The sequence below is a fragment of the Pogoniulus pusillus genome, chromosome 10 (assembly GCF_015220805.1).
Source record: "Pogoniulus pusillus isolate bPogPus1 chromosome 10, bPogPus1.pri, whole genome shotgun sequence".
Taxonomy (NCBI): Eukaryota; Metazoa; Chordata; class Aves; order Piciformes; family Lybiidae; genus Pogoniulus; species Pogoniulus pusillus.
In genome coordinates this window covers 39,163,180-39,190,772 of record NC_087273.1, presented here as the reverse complement: position 1 = coordinate 39,190,772, position 27,593 = coordinate 39,163,180, and the positions used below count along the sequence as shown (strand labels likewise).

General features: G+C 53.0%; 1 protein-coding gene and 1 long non-coding RNA gene across 6 annotated transcripts in view; one reads left to right on the top strand and one right to left on the bottom strand.

The window, feature by feature from the left end:
- DOK6 (docking protein 6) overlaps positions 1–27,593 on the bottom strand; it is a 117,830-nt gene that overhangs the window by 36,794 nt on the left and 53,443 nt on the right. For all 4 annotated transcript variants that reach the window (XM_064150303.1, XM_064150302.1, XM_064150304.1 and 1 more), the window contains exons 2-3: positions 21,008–21,115; positions 1,218–1,332 (exon numbers count right to left, since the gene is read on the bottom strand). In XM_064150303.1, coding sequence (XP_064006373.1) covers positions 1,218–1,332; positions 21,008–21,115 — 223 coding nt within the window. The remainder of the gene's footprint in view (positions 1–1,217; positions 1,333–21,007; positions 21,116–27,593) is intronic.
- Positions 10,626–12,923, top strand: LOC135178910 (uncharacterized). Of its 2 annotated transcripts, none has more exons than XR_010303789.1 (3): positions 10,626–10,938; positions 11,140–11,400; positions 11,700–12,923. It is a non-coding gene; the product is annotated as an uncharacterized LOC135178910 (long non-coding RNA). The 2 variants fall into 2 exon arrangements; XR_010303790.1 differs by having other exon boundaries at positions 10,663–10,938; positions 11,302–11,400.

Here is a 27,593-nt window from a genome sequence, read left to right as displayed (position 1 = left end):
TGGCAGGCAAGCAAAACAACCTCAGGCAGCTCCTCTGGAGTGGGAATGACATCTACACCAGCAGCCAGGTGCCCAGGAAAGGTCTGTCATGAGCAACAGAACACACAGATGATGCTATCACATCAATTTAGGCAGCTGCCTCATGATGGGCAGCCAGCCACAGCTTGCCAAGCTGGGCAAGTTTGGCACACTTGAAATTGAAGAGCTTGTAGTGTCTCAGCTTCAACTGGCTGCAGGAGCTCAGACTGAGCCTTACCCCTGCAGCCCTCCTCTTCCTCTTGGAAAAGTACAATCACAGAAGCAGTCAGGGCTGGAAGGGACCACAAGGAGCAGCCAGTTCCAACCCCCCTGTCATGCCCAGGGACACCTCACACTAGATCAGGCTGGTCAGAGCCACATCCAGCCTGGACTTAAACAACCCCTTCCAGGCTCTCACCCCTCTCATGCTCAACAACTTCCTCCTGACATCCAGTCTGAATCTAACCATTTCTAGCTTTGCTTTGTTCCCCCAGTCCCAGACCTTGATAGGCCACTGGCAGCCTGGGCTGCATCCAAAGCAGCAAGGCCAGAGACAGGGAGAGGGGATCCTGTCCCTCTGCTGTGCTGAGACCTCACTTGCAGTGCTGTGACCTGCTCTGGAGTCCCTAGAACAGGCAGGACATGGATCTGACAGTGTGGGTCCAGAGGAGGACCATGAAGGTGGTCAGAGAGCTAGAGCAGAAAGAATTCTCTTCTCCAGGCTGAAAGCATTGTGGCTGTTCAGCCTGGAGAAGAGAAGGCTCTGGGGAGAGCCTACAGCTGTGTGACCTCCAGGCAGGCTGGGGAGGGACTGCTTAGCAGGGCTTGGAGTGATAGGATGAGAGGCAAGAGTTTGAAACTGGAGCAGGGAAGGTTCAGGCTGGACATCAGGAGGAAGCTCTGCCCAATGAGAGTGGTGAAACACCAGAACAGGCTGCCCAGGGAGGCTGCAGACATTCAAGAGCAGCCTTGCTGTGTCCCTGGGCAGCCTGATGTAGTCAGAGGTGTCCCTGTTGCCTGCAGGAGGGGGTTGGCCAAGAAGCCCTTTGAGGGGTCCCTTCCAACCCAATGCCATCTGTGACTCTGTAACTCCAAACCAACAAATTCCTCTAAGCTCAGGTCTCCTAGGAGGTGATTTACATTAACTTTGCTCTGCCACTTGCTCTCTTGGAGGCAGGGAGGCAGTGCCCAGTGCTTACCTGACTCACAGGCAAAGGTCTTTGATGTCTCATCGTGGAAGATGATGGCCACTGCATGCTTCTTTGTCTCCCGAGGCAGTCGAGTGATGTTTTTGATGTTGTGCAGCTCAGTTACCTTAAAATGAAGAAGTGCTTTAGGTCAGGCTAGGAAGAGCACACAACAGAAATGCCACTCCTCACAGCTCAGACTTTGCTATGCTTTCTCCCCCCCCCCCCCCCCATTTGCCTCTGTCCATGGCACCCACAGAGATGTTGAATAAGACTGGTCCCAGGACTGCTCCCTGAGGGACTCTGCTTGTCCCTGGCCTGCACTTGGCCATGGAGCCATTGACAGCCACTCTTTGGGTGCAGCCATCAAGCCAGCTCTGTATCCATCAGTGCTCCACCCATGCAAGCCCTGTGTCAGCAGCCTGCAGAGCAGGATGACCAGACAAAGAAAGGAACTCTTAAAGGTGCAAAATTTCACCTCAACATGAGGAGAAACTTCTTTAGAGTGAAGGTGGCAGAGCCCTGGAGCAAGCTGCCCAGAGAGGTTGTGGAGTCTCCCTCTGTGGAGCCTTCCCAAACCTGCCTGGATGCATTCCTGTGCAAAAACTGCCTTGGAGCACCCTGCCTTGGCAGGGAGATTGGCCTCGATGATCTCTGGAGGTTGGGCTCAACGACCTCTGGAGGCTCCTCCCAACCTCTAAAGTTCTCTGACACAGCCCATGAGATGTGCTGCATCACAGAGTGAAGCTTCTGCTTGCCTGAAGTTCCACCTGCAAGCAGAGCCAGATAGCCTTGGGACCACCCTGCCCCGTGGGGTTCCCTCCCTCCCCCCATTTCTCTGTGTGTACCACTTTGATCCGTTTCAGACTCTGCCTCAGCCCCACAAACCTGAAGGAGACTCAGCAGGCTTGGATCAGTGCAAGGAAGCAATTCAGTTCTCATGCCAATGAGTGCAGCCACACTTGCAGGGGGAGATGCTCGACTCCCTCTGAAGTGCAGCTCAGAGGAGCTCACAGCTTTGCTTTGTCCTCCAAATATTAGGAAAGCTTAGCAGCACAACAGCACCCTGGTGGCCACACGCAGGGCACAGGCAACTCTATCTAGTTCCATTCCCCTCTGATGCAAGGAGAGAGCTCCAGTTCAAACAGATGGAAGGAAAAGATCTCATACCACCAGAGCTGGCAGCAGAGCTTATAGGAAAGTGCCTAACACTTCAAGTGATGGAATGAGACAATCAGTAAAGCTTGGGAAAGACCTTTAAGATCAGTGAGTCCAACCCTAACCCAGCTACCACGACTGTTAAACCAGATCCTGAAGCACCACAGCTACAGCTGCTTGAGCCACTTGCAGGGATGGAGACTCCACCACCTCCCTGGGTGGTTCCATCCCCTCACCACTCAGCAGCAAAGGAAGTTTTACTCATCTCCAACACAACCCTCCCCTGGCACAGCTCCAGCACACTGCCTCTCACCCTGGCAATCTGGGAGAAGAGACCAACCCCAGCCTCACTCCAACCTCCTTTCGGGGAGCTGCAGAGAGCAGTGAGCCTTTAAACACTCCCCTCAGCCTTTGATCACTCCCAGCTCTCTCAGCCACTCCTTGGATGAAGACTCCCAACCCCTCATCAGCCTCATTCCTCTTCTCTGCACACCCTCCAGCCCCTCAATGTCTTTCCTGCTCTGTGGCACCCAGAACTAAATCCAGCACTCAACCTATGGCCTCACCCCACAGTGGAGGTTGTCCCTGCTGACTGTAGTGACATTGGACCCTCTGGAGGTGCCTTCCAACCTAATTCTGTGCCCTCTTGAAGTGCTACTGCATGCTTCCCTCCACAGCCAGAGCAGAAAGACAGAGGCAAGCCCCACATCACTGAGCCAAGGCTGAGAGCAGCCCTGAGGAACAGGCCCTGGGGGTCTGGGCTGATGCAAAGCTCCACAGGAGCCTGCAGGGTGAGTGCAGCCCAGACACAGCCCTGTGCTGGGCTGCAGCAAGAGCAGTGTGGGCACAGGGCAAGGGAGGGGATTCTGCCCCTTGGCTCTGCTCTCCTCACACCCCACCTGCAGTCCTGGGGACAGTTCTGGAGCCCCCAGCACAAGAAGGACATGGAAGTGTTGGAGCCAGTGCAGAAGAGGCCACCAAGATGCTGAGAGGGCTGCAGCAGCTCTGCTGTGAGCACAGGCTGAGAGAGTTGGGGCTGTGCAGCCTGGAGAGGAGAAGGCTTGGAGGAGAGCTTGGAGTGGCCTTGCAGGATCTGAAGAGGACCTACAGGAGGGCTGGGAAGGGACTATTGACAAGGTCTGGTGATGACAAGAGGAAGAGAAGGAATGGGCTTAAAAGTGTCAGGGGAGAGATTGAAAGTGGATGTTAGGAAGAAGTTGTTTGCAGTGAGGGAGGTGAGACATTGGCACAGGTTGAGGGTGGTGAGACATTGGCACAGGTTGAGGGTGGTGAGACACTGGCACAGATTTTCCAGGGTGGTTGTGGAGGACAGAAGCACAGAATGGGATCTTTGATCCCATTCTGTGCTTCTGTCCTCCACAACCTCCCTGAAGGTGTTCAAGGCCAGGCTGGATGAGTCCTTGAGCAACCTGTTCTAGTGGAAGGTGTCCCTGACTGTGGCAGAGGGTTGGAACTGGATAGAATAGAATAGCATAGAATAGAATAGCATAGCATAAAACAGAATCAAACAGGTTGGAAGTGACCTCCAAGCTCAGCCAGCCCAACCTAGCACCCAGCCCATGGCACTAAGTGCCCCATCCAGACTTAGCTTCAACACCTGCAGGACAGGGACTCCACCACCCCCCTGGTTGAACAGATCCTCTTACAGTAAGCCCTGAGGCTGCAGTTCTCTCTGTTCCCACTCAAGTTAGCATCTCAACTTAGACTTCCTTTCCTGTCCCAGCCATTGGTGCCATCATTTAGTGCTTCCCTCCACCATATGGTGCTCAGCAGGGCACAGTGTTAGCCACTCCTAGCACCTGGCCCATTTCTCAGTCCTCCTACTCCTCATCAATAATTCCTGCCTGTTCTGTCCATCACTCAGCAGCCCACACAGACATTTCCCTCTATCCAGCTCTAAAACCATTTTACTTGCTTCCAGAATGACAACTCAACATTGAGGGGGGGGGCAATGATGACATTGATAAGGGCACAGAGTGTCTGCTCAGCGAGGTTGCTGATGACACCAAGCTGGGAGGCTTGGCTGATAGAGCTGAAGGCTGTGTGGCCATCCAGAGAGCCCTGGGCACAGAGCTGGGCACAGAGGAACCAGATGAAGTTCAACAAGGCCAAGTGCAGAGTCCTGCACCTGGGGAGGGATAATAAACTGCACCAGTCCAAGCTGGCAGGTGACTGCTGGAGAGCAGCCCCAAGGAGAGGGAGCTGGGGGTGCTGGTGGCTAACAAGTTCCCCATGGCACAGCAATGTGCCCTGCTGGCCAGGAAGGCCAATGGGGTCCTGGGGTGTATGAGGAGGAGTGTGTCCAGCAGAGCCAGGGAGGTTCTCCTGCCCCTCTGCTCTGCCCTGCTGAGACCTCATCTTGAGTGCTGTGTTCAGCTTGGGGCTCCCCAGTTGCAGAGGGACAGGAACTGCTGGAGAGGGTCCAGTGGAGGGCTGTGAGGATGATGAGGGGACAGGAGGGCATGGCTGATGGGGAGAGGCTGAGGCACCTGGGGCTGCTCAGTCTGCAGAAGAGAAGACTGAGAGGGGATTCAATCAATGTTTATAACTCTCTGAGGGCTGCCAGGAGGGGGGGACAGGCTCTGCTCACTGCCCCCTGGGACAGGACAGGGAGCAATGGGTGTAAGCTGCAGCAAAAGAGGTTCTGCCTCAACACGAGGGGGAACTTCTTGCCTGGAAGGGTCCCAGAGCCTGGCACAGGCTGCCCAAGAGAGGTTGTGGAGTCTCCTTCTGTGGAGCCTTTCCAGGCCTGTCTGGATGTGTTCCTGTGTGCTCTGTGTCAGATAGGATTGTCCTGCTCTGGCAGGGGCTTGGACTGGATGATCTCCCTGGGTCCCCTCCAACCCCTGACATCCTGTGAGCTGTGATGGGAATGGTTAATTAACTTCTATGTAACAAACTTCTCTTTGCCAAGCTTATTTCATTCCACTTTTTTTTTTTTTTCATGCTTAAAGATGAATTTTCTTCCTCCAAGATTCCAGCTCAGCACAGCTGATCTGCACACAGCCTCTGGAGGTGAGCCTCAGACTGCTCACCCCAGTGTGGAAGTGCCTTACAGAGCAGCATCAAGCACTGAGCAAGAAAGCCAAATCCTCTCCAGGCAGTTTTCTGCTTGCTTAGGGTACCTAAGGACCAAACACTGCTTCCAGGAATGAAATCCACCTCCTTGTGGTTTTCTTGCTTCTTGGCCTGCAGAGGCACCCCAAACTAAGCTGTGTGCTGTAACATCTCACCTAAAAAGCTCTCTGCTCCCAGAGCTGCTGCCTGCTTCCTTAGCTAAGTGCCACAGAGCAAGGACAGAAACAGTAAGCACCAACAGCTTTAAATGCTGTCTGCCCACATCTGCTGGGGCAGGGCAAATGGAGAGAGGTGAAGCAGAAGGGGAGAAGGCCAAGGGAAAAGGGGCGGGGGGGGGACAAGGGCAAAGGGGGGCCAAGGGGAAAGGGGCAGAGGGCAGGGCAGGGCCAAAGGCAAAGGGGCAGAGGGAGAGGCAGAGCAAAGGGGCAGAAGGGGGCCAAGGGCAAAGGAGGGCCAAGGGGAAAGGGGCAGAGGGAGAGGCAAGATCAAGGGCAAAGGGGCAGATGGAGAGGCAAGGCAAAGGGGAAAGGGGCAGAGGGAGAGACAAGGCAAAGGGGCAGATGGAGAGGCAAGGCAAAGGGAAAAGGGGCAGAGGGAGAGGCAGGGCCAAGGGCAAAGGGGCAGATGGAGAGGCAAGGCAAAGGGGAAAGGGGCAGAGGGAGAGGCAAGGCAAAGGGAAAAGGGGCAGAGGGAGAGGCAGGGCCAAGAGCAAAGGGGCAGAGGGAGAGGCAGGGCCAAGGAGTAAGGGGAAGAGGAGACTCTTCATTTCCTTGAAGACTTTCCCCCTCCTGTGCCTTCTGACAACCATTTGCACTCTGCAGGGCTCACGCCAACTTGAGGTCACCTTTCTGCATGGGGAACCTAAGTCTGGTGTTAACAGCAAATCACTGCAGTTGCCTCCTGCCTGTCAGAGTGCCCAGCTATTGCCTGGCACCAGGGAACTGTGGTACAAGGAACACTCAAGGCTTGGTCTCAGGGCACTGCTGTGGCAAAAAGCCTTGGAGAAAGCATGCTGCTGGGTGACCCACGTCCAGCTCCACTCCTCCTCAGCTCAAGCACACCTCACTTCAGTGGTGTCATGCTGCAGGTGCCTCGTAAGCAATTCAAGCACGGGGGAATGACTGAGCTGCAGTGGGGAGCAGCAGGGGACGTAGCCAGGGGTTGCAGGCACTGCTGGGCAGCAGGGCAGTTCATAGAGGGCTGGGACCAGCGTCTGTGCCCTCTGAACACGCTTTAGCCCTGCCCGGGCACTGCACACCGCTCCCCTCCCAGCTGGGTCTGCCACAGCGCCCTGCAGCAACAGGCTACAGGTACTCATCCCCTGCCCCACACCTCACCACCCCCTCCTCTCTCTACACACCCCCCCCCATATGTCCCACCCCCTCCTCTCTCCCCACACCCCCCCTATGTCCCACCCCCTCCTCTCTCCCCTCCCCCCCCTCCACACCCCCCATATGTCCCACCTCCTCCTCTCTCTCCACCCCCCCATATGTCCCACCCCCTTCTCTCACTCCACACCCCCACATGTCCCACCCCCTTCTCTCACTCCACACCCCCACATGTCCCACCCCCTCCTCTCACTCCACACCCCCACATGTCCCACCCCCTCCTCTCTCTCCACACCCCCTCATATGTCCCACCCCCTCCTCTCTCTCCACACCCCCCCATATGTCCCACCCCCTCCTCTCTCTCCACACCCCCCCATATGTCCCACCCCCTCCTCTCTCTTTCCCCACCCCCCCATATGTCCCACCCCCTCCTCTCTCTTTCCCCACCCCCCCATATGTCCCACCCCCTCCTCTCTCTCTCCACACCCCCCCATATGTCCCACACCCTCCTCTCTCTCCACACGCCCCCATATGTCCCACCCCCCCTCTCTCTCCATACCCCCCCATATGTCCCACCCCCCCCTATGTCCCACCCCCTCCTCTCTCTCCACACCCCCCCGTATGTCCCACCCCCTCCTCTCTCTCCACACCCCCCCGTATGTCCCACCCCCTCCTCTCTCTCCACGCCCCCATATGTCCCACCCCCCCGTATGTCCCACGCCCTCCTCTCTCTCTTTCCCCCCCCATGTCCCACCCCCTCCTCTCTTTCCCCCCCCATGTCCCACCCCCTCCTCTCTTTCCCCCCCCATGTCCCACCCCCTCCTCTCTTTCCCCCCCCATGTCCCACCCCCTCCTCTCTTTCCCCCCCCATGTCCCACCCCCTCCTCTCTTTCCCCCCCCATGTCCCACCCCCTCCTCTCTTTCCCCCCCCCATGTCCCACCCCCTCCTCTCTTTCCCCCCCCCATGTCCCACCCCCTCCTCTCTTTCCCCCCCCCATGTCCCACCCCCTCCTCTCTTTCCCCCCCCCATGTCCCACCCCCTCCTCTCTTTCCCCCCCCCATGTCCCACCCCCTCCTCTCTTTCCCCCCCCCCATGTCCCACCCCCTCCTCTCTTTTCCCCCCCCCCATGTCCCACCCCCTCCTCTCTTTCCCCCCCCCCATGTCCCACCCCCTCCTCTCTTTCCCCCCCCCCATGTCCCACCCCCTCCTCTCTCCCCCCCCCCCATGTCCCACCCCCTCCTCTCTCCCCCCCCCCCAAGTCCCACCCCCTCCTCTCTCCCCCCCCCCAATAACGAGGTCCACACCAGGAGCCAGAGAGCAAAGGGCACAGCAGCCACAGCGACGCCGCAGTCACTCTCAGCGCTGCTGCCAGGCTGCACCAGGAGGAAGGGAGATGCTGGCCCCGAGCAGCTGCCAGGACTCCAGAGAGGAGCAGCTCCAAGCCAGGGAGCATCTCCTCAGCTCCTGCACTCACTGCAGCCTGCTCTTAGGTGGCCAAACCCAATCACCACAGAGCAGCTGCTGCAGCTCCAAGCAGAGCTGCAAATCATTTTGGCTCTGACAAAAGGAGCCTGAAAAGCAAAGAAAGCCTCTGGGGGCCTGGGGAAATGGCTGCACTGCCAGCAGCACAGCCAGGAGAGCTTCTCTGCTGCACACACAGGCCTCTGAGACACTGTGCCCAGCTCCAGGACCTCCCTGCAGGCAGCAATCAGCTCTGCCCTGAGCCTCCTCTGCTGCAGGCTGCACCCCCCCAGCTCCCTCAGCCTCTCCTCGCAGGGCTCTGCTCCAGGACCCTCCCTTGTCCTGCTGGACAGTTCAAGTGCTCAGACAGAAGATAACTCAGTGGCTTCAGCACCTTCTGCACCAGAGCAGGAGGTTACAGCCAGCACCAGGCCACAGGGGTGCAAGAGCCTGAAAAACAGGAGAGGAGCAGGGCAGGAGGCAGAAAAGCAAACCTGGGTCATGGGGGAGCAGCAGAGCTGCAGGCACAGGTTCAGCACAGCCTGGGGAGGAGGGAGAGAAATCCCAAGCAGAGGAAAGGGCAAGAGTGGCTTAGAGAAAGGCAAAACCACCCCACAGAGGGGACAGCCAAAACACCACCCCACAGAGGGAACACCCAAAACACCACCCCACAGAGGGGACACCCAAAACACTCCCCCACAGAGGGGACAGCCAAAACACCACCCCACAGAGGGGACACCCAAAACACCACCCCACAGAGGGGACAGCCAAAACACCACCCCACAGAGGAGACAGCCAAAACACCACCCCACAGAGGAGACAGCCAAAACACCACCCCACAGAGGGGACACCCAAAACACCACCCCACAGAGGGGACACCCAAAACCACCACCCCACAGAGGGGACACCCAAAACCACCACCCCACAGAGGGAACAGCCAAAAACACCACCCCACAGAGAGGACACCCAAAACACCACCCCACAGAGGGGACAGCCAAAACCACCACCCCACAGAGGGGACAGCCAAAAACACCACCCCACAGAGGGGACACCCAAAACACCACTCCACAGAGGGGACAGCCAAAACACCACCCCACAGAGGGGACAGCCAAAACCACCACCCCACAGAGGGGACAGCCAAAAACACCACCCCACAGAGGGGACACCCAAAACCACCACCCCACAGAGGGGACACCCAAAACCACCACCCCACAGAGGGGACACCCAAAACCACCACCCCACAGAGGGAACAGCCAAAAACACCACCCCACAGAGAGGACACCCAAAACACCACCCCACAGAGGGGACAGCCAAAACCACCACCCCACAGAGGGGACAGCCAAAAACACCACCCCACAGAGGGGACACCCAAAACACCACTCCACAGAGGGGACAGCCAAAACACCACCCCACAGAGGGGACAGCCAAAACCACCACCCCACAGAGGGGACAGCCAAAACCACCACCCCACAGAGGGGACAGCCAAAAACACCACCCCACAGAGGGGACACCCAAAACACCACTCCACAGAGGAGACAGCCAAAAACACCACCCCACAGAGGGGACAGCAAAACACCACCCCAAGGGGATCAGCCAAAGGCTTCTGCCCATCCTGGGGCAGCTTAAAAAGGGGAGTGGGCAGGGCTGGCAAAGTGGCCCCAGCTGGGCTGGGAGGAGACTCCAACAGAGCCCAGGTGCTGTGGGGTTAGGGGGGAGAGGGGGAACATGGTGCACGTGGGCTGGAGAAGGAGAGGTGATGGTGACAGCAGGGATGTGCAGAGGACAATGCCGGGGGTGTGTCTGGCACGGTGACATCTGCCAGATGTGGAGCTGCATTTCACACCAGTGCCCATGGGCAGTGCCCACTGTGCAAGCACTCACACGGGGGCTGCTTTCCCCTCCCCCCCTCTTTGCCTTGCCCTAACCTATGCCCACACAGCACTCAGGCACTCAGTCTGCAGATCCCAAGGGAAGATCAGGCTGGAGAAGCTATTCCAGAGGTTCAGTGGGACACTGAGGAGAGGGCACTGGGGAGAGCTGGGACTGATTTTACAGCTGCCTGCCTGGAAAACATCCTCTGAAGAGTGAAGGACTGGAACAAGGGGACACAGCCCCGAGCTGTGCCAGGGCAGGTCTAGGCTGGATGTGATGGGGAAGCTGTTGGCAGAGAGAGTGATTGGCACTGGAATGGGCTGCCCAGGGAGGTGGTGGAGTGGCTGTGGCTGGAGGTGTTCTTGCCAAGCCTGGCTGGGGCACTGAGTGCCATGGTCTGGTTGGTTGGGCAGGGCTGGGTGCTAGGTTGGGCTGGCTGAGCTTGGAGATCTCCTCTAACCTGCCTGATTCCATGATTCTAAGGAGATCTCCCATGTCCCACCCTAGCTGGAAAGCTTCTCCCATGTGCCAGGCTGGTTGGATGCTCTCTCCATGAGGTTTTGGGGTTCGATTGGTTTTGTTTCCCACCTGGCTGTTAGCCAAAGCTCTCCCTGCCCAGACCTGGTGGCGTTTGTTTGCCTTTCCCTCCTCCTGCCCCCACCCCCGCAGCACCTGAGGCCAATTGCAGTCTCCTCCCCCCCCGGGTGTGGCCACTTTGCCCTCCCTGCTCCCTGCCCCATATAAGCAGAGCAGGAGGAGCCCAGCCCCAAGCTGGGCCCATTGCGGGCCAAGGGATCCTCCGCCGGCATCCCAGGTGAGTGCGCACGGGCGAGCACCGGGGTGTGGTGGAGGGTTTCAAAGGCCGGGGGGCCTCGCTGGCCCCCCGGCTAGCTAGGGCCACCTTAGGGCTAGGCTGCTGACATCCACCTTTAGCTCACGGGTGAGAAGTTTCTGCTTGTTGTGACTGAGGCTGAGCTTTGTCTGGGAGTTTGCAGCCTCGAAGGGTTTGCTTTAGGTTCTGCGGTGGATGCAGACATGGAGCAGGAGCAGAACTGGAGCTGGGAACGGAGCAGGAGCCTCGAAAGTTTTGTTCTAGGTTCTGCGGTAGATGCAGACATGGAGCAGGAGCAGAACTGGAGCTGGGAACGGAGCAGGAGCCTCGAAAGTTTTGTTCTAGGTTCTGCGGTGGATGCAGACATGGAGCAGGAGCAGAGCTGGAGCTGGGAACCGACCAGGAGCAGCAGCTGGGAATGGAACTGGTAACGGAGCAGAAGCGGTAAGGTAGAGTGGGGAGGAGGAGGAAAGCAGCAGAGGCTGCCCGGGGGCAGGGGCAGAGCGGCGGCAGGAGGGCAGAGGCTGCCCGGGGGCAGGGGCAGAGCGGCGGCAGGAGGGCAGAGGCTGCCCGGGGGCAGGGGCAGAGCGGCGGCAGGAGGGCAGAGGCTGCCCGGGGGCAGGGGCAGAGCGGCGGCAGGACGGCAGAGGCTGCCCGGGGGCAGGGGCAGGACGGCAGAGGCTGCCCGGGGCAGGCAGCAGGGGTTTGTCTGCTCGCTCTAACAGGAGGTTTGTGTTTTGCAGGGCTGGCTGGAGGAGCACAGGGGCCGGAGCTGCATTCAGCTGCCCGGGGGCAGGCAGCGCTGCCAGGACCCTGGCGCACACCCGCACAGGCTGTGCCGTGCCCCGGCAGGAGCTTTTGCAGCAGCTGCTCTCCGCTGCGGGTTCAGTGTCCTGCTGCAAGGAGGCTCTGCCTGCAGCTCAGAGCTGCCTTGCACCGTCTCAAGGGGCTCTCCAGGAAGGAGTCCCTCAGCCTGCTCTCAGCTCTCCTTCAGCTGCTGAAACGTAGCTCGAAGGTCTCCCTGGAGCCTTCTCCTCTCCAGGCTGAGCAGCCACAGCTCTCTCAGGCTGCCTTCACAGCAGAGCTTCTCCCACCCTCTGCTCATGTTTGTGGCCTGCTCTGGAAGCCCTCCAGCAGCTCCCTGGCTCCCTTGTGTTGGGGGTGCCCCAGAGCTGGCCACAGCAGTCCAGGCTGAGCTCTCCCCAAAGCAGAGGGGCAGATGGTTCACAAGCACAGACCCCACAGGCTGCCCAACGACCTTCCCACACTGCAGCTCCAGGTTTCAGTCACATCCTTTTAGTGTCAAAGCTGAGAGACTTGAGGGCTAAGGCACCAGCAGCACTGTGCTTCAAGCCAGAGAAACACCAAATAAAAGGAGACCTCTCTTAATTGCAGTTTAATTGCCCAAGCCAAGCACTAAGACAAGGAACATGCAGATGAATTGGGTGACTTGCAGAGCCTAAACAGCTTTATGAGGCTTCTCCAACACAGTGCCCAGTTACAAACTGCTTCCCTGTGGAAGCATTTTCACTTCCAGTGTTCTCCAAGCACCTGATTTTTCACACAGACCCTTTCCTCTGTGGCCCCAAAGGTCTTCATTAGTTAAAGGAAGATTTTCTTTGCTTTCCAGTAAGAACAATAAGAGAAATGCTTTGGTCTAAAAAATCCTTGAAGCTTTCCTCTTGGTTTGTTGAAATGAGCTGTAATGAGTGCCAAGTTTCTGGCCAGGTGAGCTGAGTTCAAGGCAAGTGTTGATGAACACAGACGAAGGACAAAGCCTGCTCACACAATGTGCCTCAGCTGAAAGCACAAAGTGATGCCTACATCTGTTTGTTCCCTCCTTACCTGCTGGCCATGACCCTAACTACAAACCCTCTGCCTGCACTGCCTAACAGGCTCAGCAGTGTCAGAGCAGAGAGGCAGCCACAGGCTCTCAATGCACACCAATGGCTTGGGCTGCAGCTCTGTTGAGCCCTGGGTTCAATCCTCCCTTCCTAGCCTGTTCTGCCTGTGAAAGCCTTCAGCTTAGCCTGCAGCTCCTTCTGGTCACATCTCCAAAGCAGAGGGAAGCCTCAGGTTAAGAAATGCTGGCAGCACTCGGGCAGAAAGCAACCTGAGTGAGAGGCATCTCCTGGTGCAGCTTTAAAGCACCTCTCAGATGCTAGAGAGCCACAGAACAATCAGGAGCTATGGAACTTCTTTACTGTGAGGGTCACAGAGCCCTGGAATAGGCTCCCCAGAGAGGTTGTGAGGTCATCTCCTATGGAGACTTTAAAGGCCTGTGTGGATGTGATCTGTGTTAGGATTGTCCTGCTCTGGCAGGGGGATTGGACTCGATCATCTCCTTGGGTCCCTTCCAACCCCTGACATCCTGTGAGGCTGTGATTACATGAGGTTGGGAAAAGAGAAAGGAGAAAGGACATGAGCATGGAATTAACCAGGTTGGCAGAGAGCTCCAAGCTCAGCCAGCCCAACCTAGCACCCAGCCCTGCCCAAACAACCAGACCATGGCACTAAGTGCCCCAGCCAGGCTTGGCTGCAACACCTCCAGCCACAGCCACTCCACCACCTCCCTGGGCAGCCCATTCCAGTGCCAATCACTCTCTCTGCCAACAACTTCCTCCTCACATCCAGCCTAGACCTGCCCTGGCTGCACATCCCCAGCTCCCTCAGCCTCTCCTCACAGGGCTCTGCTCCAGGTCCCTCCCCAGCCTTGCTGCCCTTCTCTCAACACCTTCCAGCACCTCAGCATCTCTCTGCAATTCAGGAGCCCAGAACTGGATACAGCACTCCAGGGGTGGCCTGAGCAGTGCTGAGCACAGGAGCAGAAGAACCTCCCTTGTCCTGCAGGCCTCCCTTGCCTTGGGGTAGGCTCTCCCCCTCCACATTCAGACTGCTTTCCCTTTATTTACTCCCCCAAATTCACTGCCACCTGTTCAGCTGATCATCTGAACATTCCTGTTGGAGCTGAATTGTCGTTGGGGATAAATTAATGTTGACTGTGTATTCTGACAATTACACACTGCTCCATTTTCAACTCTAATGCCTTTTTAATAACCTTCATCAGGCAGAGATTTGCATTTCAGATCTGCTCCCGTGAAGAAGTAATAAATTGGAGCAGCTTTGTGGCAGTTCTCAGAATAAATTGCTCTCTGTTTACCTGGCAGAAGCCTCCCTCACTATAAGCAAATCAAAGCCTTAAGTGAAACAGTGCTCATCAGGCAGACTTTGTTTCATCTCCCTTGATTGAGAGACAATAAAGGAGGGTGACAATTCTGCCTCCCCTCCCTGCCACGCCACAACAGGAGGTTTGGAGCTGTCTGCTTCCCTTGGGAGCTCCTGCAGGAGGGACCCACATCCCCTCCCACTGCCACGTCAAAGTAGGAACTGCTCCTCCAGCAAGTCAAAGCAGCTTCAGCTCTGCAGGTGACACCAAGCTAGGAGCAGCTGTGGAGCTGTTGGAGGGGAGCAGAGCCCTGCAGAGGGACCTGGCCAGGCTGCATGGGTGGGCAGAGGCCAAGGGGATGAGACTGAACAAGGCCAAGGGCAGGTTCTGCACTTTGGCCACAACAACCCCAAGCAGCACTGCAGGCTGGGGCCAGAGGGGCTGAGAGCAGGCAGGCAGAGAGGGCCCTGGGGGTGCTGGCAGAGAGGAGCTGCAGAGGAGGCAGCAGTGCCCAGGTGGGCAGCAGAGCCAATGGCATCCTGGGCTGGCTTAGGAGAAGTGTGGGCAGCAGGACAAGGGAGGTTCTTGTGCCCCTGTGCTCAGCACTGCTCAGGCCACCTCTGGAGTGCTGTGTCCAGTTCTGGGCTCCTGAATTGCAGAGAGAGGTTGAGGTGCTGGAAGGTGTTGAGAGAAGGGCAGCAAGGCTGGGGAGGGGCCTGGAGCAGAGCCCTGTGAGGAGAGGCTAAGGGAGCTGGGGGGGTGCAGCCAGGGCAGGTCTAGGCTGGATGTGAGGAGGAAGTTCCTGGCAGAGAGAGTGATTGGCACTGGAATGGGCTGCCCAGGGAGGTGGTGGAGTGGCCGTGGCTGGAGGTGTTCTTGCCAAGCCTGGCTGGGGCACTTAGTGCCATGGTCTGGTTGGTTGGGCAGGGCTGGGTGCTAGGCTGGGCTGGGTGAGCTTGGAGCTCTCTGCCAGCCTGCTGGATTCTATGATTAGGGAGCAGGCTGCTCTGCTGCACAGGTCTGAACCATCCCCATTGCCTCTCTGGGCTTCGTGGCTCTGTCCTGCTGCACTACTCTCTCTGCCCCAGATGTAACCTGGAGGGGGGAAGAGGTAAACTGTCCACATCCTGCTTCCTTGTCCACCTCCCCCTCACTGCCAGATCTTTATTTCTATTCCAGTCTCCTTTGCTCTCCTTCCAAGTCAATTAAAATGGATTTCAGTTTACCCTTAATAATAAGCACTTCTTTCACCACCTTCCCATCCCTTTAGCACTTCTTCTGTCAGCTCGTGGAGCAGGCAGCTTGCCATCTGCCACAAGCCCTTGCTGCTCCTCCCAAATAGCTACTACAGGCATTTCACCAAGTGCTGCAGCATTGATTCCTTTCTTTCTCTCCCACATTCTAACATTTGCTCTGTTTCTTCTCTCAGTCTTTATTTTGGAGTTTTTTCTTTCCCTGTTAATTAGGTGTCAAAGGAGAAACACAGAGGGAATGGCTCCATGAGCTCATCTCCAACACCTGACTTGCTGCTTGGCTTCAAAAATGGCAGGAATGGTTTGCAATGGAATGGTTTAGGCTGGAAGGGACCTCAAAGCTCACTCAGTTCCAACTCCCTGCTGTAGGCAGGGACAACCATGGTCTGGTTGGCTGGGCAGGGCTGGGTGCTAGGTTGGGCTGGCTGAGCTTGGAGCTCTCTGCCAACCTGCTTGGTTCTATGATTCTATGAAACAGAGAGAAGAAGAAACCAAACCTCCTCCCTTCTCTTTGTTTGCCTTCCACACAGAGGGCCACGCTCCCCTCCGCTGTTCAACGTGCAGCTGTGTCTCTCTCTGTATCAGTGGCACTTTGATAGCTCCTCAAGCACTTTTTATCTAGCACAGGGGTTTTCTACAAAGATGACAGCTGACAGGCAACTTGCAGAGAGTGTCTGAGCCCTTTCACATGTAAAGTATGCTATAGGCAGTAACAGAGAGTCACAGAAGCAGAGAAATATAGAAGAGGAGAATCACAGAAGCACAGGAACATGGAAAAGAGAATCATAAAATCATGGAAAACAGAAGCATAGAAACTAGAATCACACAAGCATAGAAAATGGGATCACAGAAGCACAGGAACAGAACAATAGAATCACAGAACAATAGAAAATGGAATCACAGAAGCATAGGAACAGAAATGGAATCACAGAAGCATAGGAAGATAAATGGAATCACAGAAGCATAGGAACAGAAATGGAATCACAGAAGCATAGGAAGAGAAAATGGAATCACAGAAGCATAGGAAGATAAATGGAATCACAGAAGCATAGGAAGAGAAATGGAATCACAGAAGCATAGGAACAGAAATGGAATCACAGAAGCATAGGAACAGAAATGGAATCACAGAAGCATAGAAAATGGAATCACAGAAGCATAGGAAGAGAAAATGGAATCACAGAAGCATAGGAAGATAAATGGAATCACAGAAGCATAGGAACAGAAATGGAATCACAGAAGCATAGGAACAGAAATGGAATCACAGAAGCATAGGAACAGAAAATGGAAGCACAGAAGCATAGGAAGAGAAATGGAATAACAGAAGCATAGGAAGAGAAATGGAATCACAGAAGCATAGGAACAGAAATGGAATCTCAGAAGCATAGGAACAGAAAATTGAATCACAGAAGCATTGGAACAGAAATGGAATCTCAGAAGCATAGGAACAGAAATGGAATCTCAGAAGCATAGGAAAAAAAATGGAATCACAGAAGCATAGGAACAGAAATGGAATCACAGAAGCATAGGAACAGAAATGGAATCACAGAAGCATAGGAACAGAAATGGAATCTCAGAAGCATAGGAACAGAAAATGGAATCACAGAAGCACTGGAACAGAAATGGAATCTCAGAAGCATAGGAACAGAAATGGAATCTCAGAAGCATAGGAACAGAAATGGAATCTCAGAAGCATAGGAAGAGAAATGGAATCACAGAAGCACAGAAATGGAATCTCAGAAGCATAGGAAGAGAAATGGAATAACAGAAGCATAGAAACAGAAATGGAATCACAGAAGCATAGGAACAGAAATGGAATCACAGAAGCATAGAAATGGAATCACAGAAGCATTGGAACAGAAATGGAATCACAGAATCATAGGAACAGAAATGGAATCTCAGAAGCATAGAAATGGAATCACAGAAGCATAGGAACAGAAATGGAATCACAGAAGCATAGGAACAGAAATGGAATCACAGAAGCATAGGAACAGAAAATGGAAGCACAGAAGCATAGGAAGAGAAATGGAATAACAGAAGCATAGGAAGAGAAATGGAATCACAGAAGCATAGGAACAGAAATGGAATCTCAGAAGCATAGGAACAGAAAATTGAATCACAGAAGCATTGGAACAGAAATGGAATCTCAGAAGCATAGGAACAGAAATGGAATCTCAGAAGCATAGGAACAGAAATGGAATCTCAGAAGCATAGGAAAAAAAATGGAATCACAGAAGCATAGGAACAGAAATGGAATCACAGAAGCATAGGAACAGAAATGGAATCACAGAAGCATAGGAACAGAAATGGAATCTCAGAAGCATAGGAACAGAAAATGGAATCACAGAAGCACTGGAACAGAAATGGAATCTCAGAAGCATAGGAACAGAAATGGAATCTCAGAAGCATAGGAACAGAAATGGAATCTCAGAAGCATAGGAAGAGAAATGGAATCACAGAAGCACAGAAATGGAATCTCAGAAGCATAGGAAGAGAAATGGAATAACAGAAGCATAGAAACAGAAATGGAATCACAGAAGCATAGGAACAGAAATGGAATCACAGAAGCATAGAAATGGAATCACAGAAGCATTGGAACAGAAATGGAATCACAGAATCATAGGAACAGAAATGGAATCTCAGAAGCATAGGAACAGAAATGGAATCTCAGAAGCATAGGAACGGAAATGGAATCTCAGAAGCATAGAAATGGAATCACAGAAGCATAGGAAGAGAAATGGAATCACAGAAGCATAGGAAGAGAAAATGGAATCACAGAAGCATAGGAACAGAAATGGAGTCACAGAAGCATTGGAACAGAAATGGAATCTCAGAAGCATAGAAATGGAATCACAGAAGCATAGGAAGGGAAATGGAATCACAGAAGCATAGGAACAGAAATGGAATCTCAGAAGCATAGGAACAGAAATGGAGTCACAGAAGCATAGGAACAGAAATGGAATCACAGAAGCATAGGAACAGAAAATGGAATCACAGAAGCATAGGAAGAGAAATGGAATCACAGAAGCATAGGAACAGAAATGGAATCACAGAAGCATAGGAACAGAAATGGAATCACAGAAGCATAGGAACAGAAATGGAATCACAGAAGCATAGGAAAAAAAATGGAATCACAGAAGCATAGGAACAGAAATGGAATCTCAGAAGCATAGGAACAGAAAATTGAATCACAGAAGCATTGGAACAGAAATGGAATCTCAGAAGCATAGGAACAGAAATGGAATCTCAGAAGCATAGGAACAGAAATGAAATCTGAGAAGCATAGGAACAGAAATGGAATCTCAGAACCATAGGAAGAGAAATGGAATCTCAGAAGCACAGAAATGGAATCTCAGAAGCATAGGAAGAGAAATGGAATAACAGAAGCATAGGAACAGAAATGGAATCACAGAAGCATAGGAAAAAAAATGGAATCACATAAGCATAGGAACAGAAATGGAATCACAGAAGCATAGGAACAGAAATGGAATCTCAGAAGCATAGGAACAGAAATGGAATCTCAGAAGCATAGAAATGGAATCACAGAAGCATAGGAAGAGAAATGGAATCACAGAAGCATAGGAAGAGAAAATGGAATCACAGAAGCATAGGAAGAGAAATGGAATCACAGAAGCATAGGAAGAGAAAATGGAATCACAGAAGCATAGGAACAGAAATGGAATCACAGAAGCATAGGAACAGAAATGGAATCACAGAAGCATAGGAACAGAAATGGAATCTCAGAAGCATAGGAACAGAAATGGAATCTCAGAAGCATAGGAACAGAAATGGAATCTCAGAAGCATAGAAATGGAATCACAGAAGCATAGGAAGAGAAATGGAATCACAGAAGCATAGGAACAGAAATGGAATCACAGAAGCATAGGAACAGAAATGGAATCACAGAAGGATAGGAACAGAAATGGAATCACAGAAGCATAGGAACAGAAATGGAATCACAGAAGGATAGAAAGAGAAAATGGAATCACAGAATCATAGGAACAGAAATGGAATCTCAGAAGCATAGGAACAGAAATGGAATCTCAGAAGCATAGAAATGGAATCACAGAAGCATAGGAAGAGAAAATGGAATCACAGAAGCATAGGAAGAGAAATGGAATCACAGAAGCATAGGAACAGAAAATGGAATCACAGAAGCATAGAAATGGAATCACAGAAGCATAGGAACAGAAATGGAATCACAGAAGCATAGGAACAGAAATGGAATCTCAGAAGCATAGAAATGGAATCACAGAAGCATAGGAAGAGAAATGGAATCACAGAAGCATAGGAACAGAAATGGAATCTCAGAAGCATAGGAACAGAAATGGAGTTACAGAAGCATAGGAACAGAAATGGAATCACAGAAGCATAGGAACAGAAATGGAATCACAGAAGCATAGGAACAGAAAATGTAATCACAGAAGCATAGGAAGAGAAATGGAATCACAGAAGCATAGGAACATAGAAAATGGAATCACAGAAGCATAGGAACAGAAAATGGAATCACAAAAGCATAGGAACATAGAAAATGGAATCACAGAAGCATAGGAAGAGAAATGGAATCACAGAAGCATAGAAACATAGAAAATGGAATCACAGAAGCATATGAACAGAATAATAGAACCACAGAATCATGGAAACACAGACAATAGAATCACAGGATCATAGAAACACAGACAATAGAATCACAGGATCCTAGAAAATGGAATCACAGAAGCATAGGAATGTACAAATCAGAATCACAGGATGATAAAACCAGAAGATGGAACCACAGAATCACAGGATCACAGAAAATAGAATCACAGCATCATAGGAGCATCAAATAAGAGAATCACAGACTGATATCATCACAGCATTACAGACTCATAGTCCTTGGAGCTGAATTCAAGGTGGAGCAGATATTCACTTGCAGCCCATGGAGAACTCCCCAGTGGAACATGTGGATGCCCATAGGAGGTGGTGATCCTGTGGGAATACCACTCTGGAGCTGGCTCCTGGCTGAAGCTGTGGGCAGCCTGATCTAGTGTGAGGTGTCCCTGGGCATGGCAGGGGGGTTGGAACTGGATGATCCTTGCAGTCCCTTCCAACCCTGACTGATTCTATGGTTCTGTGATTCTATGGTTCTGTGATTTTGTGGTTCTATGTTTCTGTGGTTCTATGACTCTGTGTTTCTATGGTTCTATGGTTCTGTGTTTCTATGGTTCTATGACTCTGTGGTTCTGTGTTTCAATGGTTCTATGACTCTGTGGTTCTGTGTTTCAATGGTTCTATGACTCTGTGGTTCTGTGTTTCAATGGTTCTATGACTCTGTGGTTCTATAGTTCCATCATTCTATGACTCTCTGAGTCTCTGGTTCTATATCTCTATAACTCTATGACTCTAAGCTGTGATACCAGAAAGCAGACTGGAATAACAACATTACCCCATCCTGGGACACCCAGGTCCATGCCCTGGGATGGAACTTGGTCTCTTTGGTTTTCTTAAGGCAATCCAGACCCCCCCCAAACTACCCCAGGCTTGCATCGCAGCTCTCGCCGCACTCTCAGCACAGCAGCCAGCCCAGCAGCTCCCCTTCCCCGGTGAGGAGAGGCAAGCAGGCAGTGCCTCAGTCCAGACAAAAGCCATGCCTCACCTTGTGGAAGTTCCTGAAGTAGGCTGCCTTTTCATCTGGGAACTTCTCCAGCCTCCTGGGCCCCTTGCTGGAAGCCTTCTTGAAAACCAACCAGCAGCGTCTGAATATCTGCAACCAAAATTAAGGCATTGCATGAGCTTTCCTTGGGAGAGCCTCTCCAGTGCACCCCTGGCTTGGGAAGAGCCTTTCAGAAGGACAGCACTTGACTGTGAAGGGCTGGAAAATTCTGGGAACATCAGTTATCTCTACACAAGTAATCCCAGCCCATCCCTTCATGCACATCCTTAGTGCCTCGCAGCCTTCTTCTCCTCTTGGTTTCTTTCATTCATGCCAAGGTGGACAACTCCTGAGATGCAGGCACAAGCCATGGGCTTTGAATGTGAGAAAGGACTTGAAGGCTGTGGTTAGAAAATGGGCTGTCAGAGGTCACTGAAGGCATTTCTGGCTCTCACATTCCTGCCTCATCTCCTAAGAGAGAGTTGCTACAGCTCAGAATCGTTTTCAGAAGCACAGAATGTGAGGGGTTGGAAGGGAACTCCAGAGATCAGCCAGACCCACCCCCCTGCCAGGCCAGGAGCACCTAGGGCAGGCCACACAGGAACACAGCCAGGTGGGTCCTGAAAGTCTCTACTGAAGGAGACTCCACAACCTCTCTGGGCAGCCTGCTCCAGGGCTCCAGCACCCTCACACCAAAGAGGTTTCATATGTTGAGGCAGAAGGTCCTGGGTCCCAGCTTGTAACTGTTGCTTCTTATCACAGAATAGAACCAAGCAGGATGGAAGAGAGACCCAAGCTCATCCAGGCCAACCTAGCACCCAGCCCTGCCCAACCAACCAGACCATGGCACTGAGTGATAGGCATTGGAATGGGCTGCCCAGGGAGGTGGTGGAGTGGCTGTGGCTGGAGGTGTTCTTGCCAAGCCTGGCTGGGGCACTTAGTGCCATGGTCTGGTTGGTTGGGCAGGGCTGGGTGCTAGGCTGGGTTGAGTGAGCTTGGAGCTCTCTTCCAGCCTGCCTGATTCTGTGATTCTAAGAGTTAACTCCCTGGAGTTTGCTTCCCCTGCCTTTCACAGCAAGAAGGGCACTCATGAGCCTATGCACCAAGCATTCTGACCTTGCCACATCCAGGAGTTTAAAGTCAGAGCTGAATAATCAAACAGGAAGGATAAGGCTGCAGACTGCACTGTGCAAGTAAGGGATTAGACATTAATCTACTTCTGTAATCCATGGGCAATAGTTTGTTCCACTGTCCCCTCAGGTACTTGCACAGCTCTCTAAACAATGCCATGTGCAATGTGATGCTCTTGTAGCAAGGTTACCTTGAAAACCAAGCAAAGAGGAGTGAATGGTTCCAGTGGCTGCAGATGGAGGAGAGCCTTGGTTCTGCAGGCACTGCACAGAACACAGCAGGTACAGGACAGACAGCACCAAACAGCTCTCATGACAGAGTTAAAAAGAACCAAAGACTTGTGAGCAGAGGGAGCTCAAGTAAGCTTTCCCCTCAGTGTCCTGCTGTCTGAGCTCAGGCTGAGCTGTCTGAGCCCAAGCTGCTCAGCTTGGAGAAGAGAAGGCTCCAGGCAGACCTAACAGCAGCCTGCTAGTACCTGAAGGGGGCTACAAGCAGGCTGCAGAGGGACTGTGCCCAAAGGCCTGCAAGGACAGGACAAGAGGCAATGGTTTGAAATGAGAGCAGATTGAGATTGGATGTAAGGAACAAGTTCTGCACCAGGAGGCTGCTGGGACACTGCCACAGGCTGCCCAGGGAGGTGGCTGAGGCTTCATCCCTGGTGATAGTCAAGGTGCAGCTGGAGAAGGCTGTGAGCAACCTGCTCCAGTGGAGGACGTCCCTGCTGAGTGCAGGGGGGTTGGATTGGATGCCCTTTGGTGGTCCCTTCCAACCCAAATCACTCTGCCCTGAGCCTCCTCTGCTGCAGGCTGCACACCCCCAGCTCCCTCAGCCTCTGCTCATAGACTTTGTCTTCCAGGCCCCTCCCCAGCCTTGCTGCCCTTCTCTGGACACCTTCCAGCACCTCAACATCTCTCTGCAATTGAGGAGCCCAGAACTGGACACAGCACTCCAGGGGTGGCCTGAACAGTGCTGAGCACAGGGGCACAAGAACCTCCCTTGTCCTGCTGCCCACACTGCTCCTGAGCCAGCCCAGGATGCCATTTGCCTTCTGGGGCAGCCAGTGCCCATTGCTGGCTGCTGCCCAGAGCTGGTAACAGAAGTGTGGCTTTTAATAACACTCCTGGCTCTTCTGAGACCTGCTGGCTTTTCTTTTTTCATCTAGAAACATTTTCAGTTCATCTCTCTTCCCCAGAGGAAAAAATCTTTCTCTTAGAAAGGAAAGAAACCTTTGCCTTAAATTCAAATCTTTATTGACTTCCTGATTTTCACCATCTGCCCTTAACCATTTAGAGTCATGGAATCATGGAATCAGGCAGGTGGGAAGAGACCTCCAAGGGAGCTGGGGGTGTGCAGCCTGCAGCAGAGGAGGCTCAGGGCAGAGTCTGGCTGGGGCACTTAGTGCCATGGTCTGGTTGGTTGGGCAGGGCTGGGTGCTAGGCTGGGCTGGCTGAGCTTGGAGCTCTCTGCCAACCTGCTTGAGTCTATGACTCTATGGGGCACTTAGTGCCATGGTCTGGCTGATTGGCCAGGGCTGGGTGCTAGGTTGGGCTGGATGTGCTTGGAACTCTGTTCCAAGCTGCTTGGTTCTATGATTCTATGCTTCTAAGAGGAGGGAGCCCTCAAGCTCCCCTTTATAGACTGTTCCAGGTCCAATTGATTGCCCTCTGTTTCCTTCACACCTTTAGGGAGAGATCTGAAGAGTGCAGTGGCTCAAAGGGGACTTCTGCTCCAGCACACCGAGGAGCATCCTTGCACCCAGATGCGATTCTTTTGCAACCTACTTCCAAAGCTGGCACAAGCAGCACAGCTCTGCTGCCTTTCAGCAGCCCTTTACCTTGCAGCAGCAGCAGCAGCCCCTTTTGAGTCCCAGCCTGTGAAAGAGCATTAGCATATGAATTTACCTATAAATATGAATAAATAGGTGCAGATGTGAGCACACAGCAAACAAACATTTGCCTTTCATGAGGCGCCTCATTGTTGCACGGAAGCCTGCTCAATTATTCACCCAGTGTGAGATCCTCTTTTCATCCTGCCCTACTTTGGGATGCCATTGGCTGCAATCAAAAGTTCTGCAACCACTTCTGAAGTCCCTCAGATCATTGAGGCAGCCATTGTGGGAGAAAGGCAGCATCAGCCCTTGCCCAACAGAGGGAAGAAGAGCCACTGAAGAGTGTTGTCTCCACAAGATCCAAGCCTTTCTCCTGGGAGATTTAAGGATCTCTTCAGCACACAAGGCACAGCTGAAGGGATGCCAAATATTTGATCACCTAATCAGTCTTAGAGCATTCTTGGATGAGCACTCCCCCTGCTCAGAGAGTATGAGCTAAGAGAGCTGTGCTGAGGGTAAGCAACACAAAGCTAAAGCCTGAGCCATTGCCTTTCTTTCTGGGAGCATCCAGCACAGCAGTGCTGAGTTCCTGCTGTGCTTGCCTTGTCCTCTAGTAAACAACCACAGAATCAAGCTTGGCAGAGACCTCCAGGCTCATCCAGCCCAACCTAGCACCCAGCCCTAGCCAATCAGCCAGACCATGGCACTAAGTGCCCCAGCCAGGCTTGGCTTCCACACCTCCAGGGATGGCAACACCAAAATGTGTCCAGCACAAGGTGAGAAGGAGTCTGTTAAGTTACCTGCTGAGCCCATGCCATGGCAGGACCTCTTCAAACACTTTTCCTCCCTCGGCTGGGCCAAGAAAGGGGGAAAAAACCCAAGAGAATATTCCTCTAGACTCACAGATCCATAGAATGGTTTAGATTGGAAGGGATCTTTAAGACCATCCAGTTCTAACCCCCTGCCTTGGGCAGGGACACCTCCTGCCAGCCCAGCTTGCTCAAGGCTTCATCCAACCTGGCCTTGAGGGGGACATCACAATCTCCCTGAGCAACCTGTGCCAGTGTCTCACCACTCTCACTGGCAATAGCTGCTTTCTAATCTCCAGTCTCAACTTGCCCTCCTCAAGTTTCAGTCTATTCCCTCTCATCCTATCACTCCCAGCCCTCGTAAAAAGTCCCTTCCCAGCTCTCCTGTAGCCCCTTTCAGGTCCTGGAAGGCTGCTGTAAGGATTGGAATTGAGATTTTCACAGCCCCCAGGGAAACAACACAGGGGAAAAGCCAAGCAGATGAAATCCAAACCCGGACTTCCTAAGTCCAAAAGACCACTCTGAATTCATTGCCTGCTCTGTACCTGTGGTGGGTGTCAAAGCACTTGGAAATGACCTTTCAGATCATCAAGTCCACCCCTAACTCAACTACCCTCACCACTAAACTGTACCCTGAAGCACCACATCTGCACACTTCCAGTCCCTCACCACCCTCACTCCCCACTCTCAACCTGCCCTCCCAAAGCTTCAATCCATTCCCTCTCATCCTGTCACTCCCAGCCCTTGTAAAAGTCCCTTCCCAGCTCTCCTGTAGCCCCTTTCAGGTCCTGGAAGGCTGCAGCAGCTGGAAAGGGCAATTGCCAGAGCAGTCATATTAACCACTGTTTTGCCATGCCCCCCTTGGGATTGTCCTGTGGATATTTTGGCACAGGGGGCAGAGGGCAGGGCTGGCATTGAGCACTTCGGCAGGACTCTTATCACACTGCTGCTCCAGCAGCACTTCAGAGCAATGAAGCAGTTAGCATCTGTAAAAAGGCCCAAGAGGAAATGCAGAAGCCAAACCCATTCGTTGCCTCAGCTGAAGAACAAGCTGCAGGATAGAAGCTACTGCTGAGGCCAGTCAATACCAAAGGACTTGGGGGTGCTGCTAGATGAGAAGATGGATATGAGCTAACAGTGTGAGCCTGCAGCTCAGAACGCCAGTGGCAGCCTGGGCTGCAGCCAAAGCAGTGTGGCCAGAGGTGGAGAGAGGAGATCCTGCCCCTCTGCTCTGCTCTGCTCTGGGGAGACCTCACCTGCAGGGCTGCATCCAGCTCCACACAGGAGATATCACAGAATCATGGAATCAGGCAGGCTGGAAGAGAGCTCCAAGCTCAGCCAGCCCAGCCTAGCACCCAGCCCTGCCCAACCAACCAGACCATGGCACTAAGTGCCCCAGCCAGGCTTGGCTGCAACACCTCCAGCCACGGCCACTCCACCACCTCCCTGGGCAGCCCATTCCAGTGCCAATCACTCTCTCTGACAACAGCTTCCTCCAAACATCCAGCCTAGACCTGCCCTGGCACAGCTTGAGGCTGTGGATCTAGAGGAGTGGGTCCAAAAGGGGGGCCACAAAGGTGTCCAGAGGGCTGGATCCTCACCAAGACAGGCTGAGAGATCTGAGGCTGCTCAGACTGGAGAGCAGAAGGCTGCAGGGAGACCTTGCAGCTGCATTTCAGCATCTGAAGGGGAATCAGAGAATCAATCACACTGGAAGAGACCTCCAAGCTCATCCAGTCCAACCTATCCTTAAAGAGTTTGGCTTCAGCACTACAAGGACTCAACCAGCTGACTTCAAAGCATTTCACATGCTGACTTGTAATGCAAATGTGAGTTCTAGCCATAAACTCTTCCTATGTCTCCCCATTTGCCTTCCTCTGAGCTTTTGGGGTTTACTCTGCCTTCTCTTTGGCTGTACAAAGAGCTCTTGTGGAGGTGGAGCAGGAGCTGCTTTCAGTTTCATCCAGTGGCTGCTATTTGCATTAATTGTGGAGTCATTTTTCACTGAGACAATTAATTACCTCCCTTCTTTAAATATAGCATCTGACAGCAGAATGAAATGTCTTTTGGGTTAGTTGTTTCAGTGCCAGGAACTATTACAGGATCAAGCAGGTTGGCAGAGATCTCCAAGCTCATCCAGTACAACCTAGCACCCAGCCCTGCCCAACCAACCAGACCATGGCACTAAGTGCCCCAGCCAGGCTTTAGAATGATAGAATCATAGACTTAAGTAGGTTGGGAGAGAGCTCCAAGCTCATCCAGCCCAACCTAGCACCCAGCCCTGCCCAACCAACCAGACCATGGCTCTAAGTGCCCCAGCCAGGCTTGGCAAGAACACCTCCAGGGATGGCCACTCACAGTACCACCTCCCTGGGCACAGGGATCCTTTAGAAGGGCCTAGAGTGACAGGACAAGGGACAATGGCTTGAGTGGATTCAGGGTGGACATCAAGAGGAAGTTCTGCACAGTGAGAGTGTTAAAGTACTGGAACAGTACTTTAACTGTGGGAAAGGAGGTTGGAGCCAGGTGGGGTTGGTCTCTTCTCCCAGGCACCCAGTTAGAGGACAAGAAACAGAGCCTCAAGCTGTGCCAGGGCAGGTTTAGGCTGGATGTTAGGAAGAAAGTCTTCATGGAGAGAGTGATTGGCATTGGAATGGGCTGCCCAGGGAGATGGTGGAGTCCCCATCCCTGGAGGTGTTTGATAGGAGGCTGGGTGAGACACTTAGTGCCATGGGTTAGTTAACCAGAAGGGTTAGGTGATAAGTTGGACTGGGTGATCCTAAAGGTCTCTTCCAACCTGGCTAATGCTGTGACTCTGAAT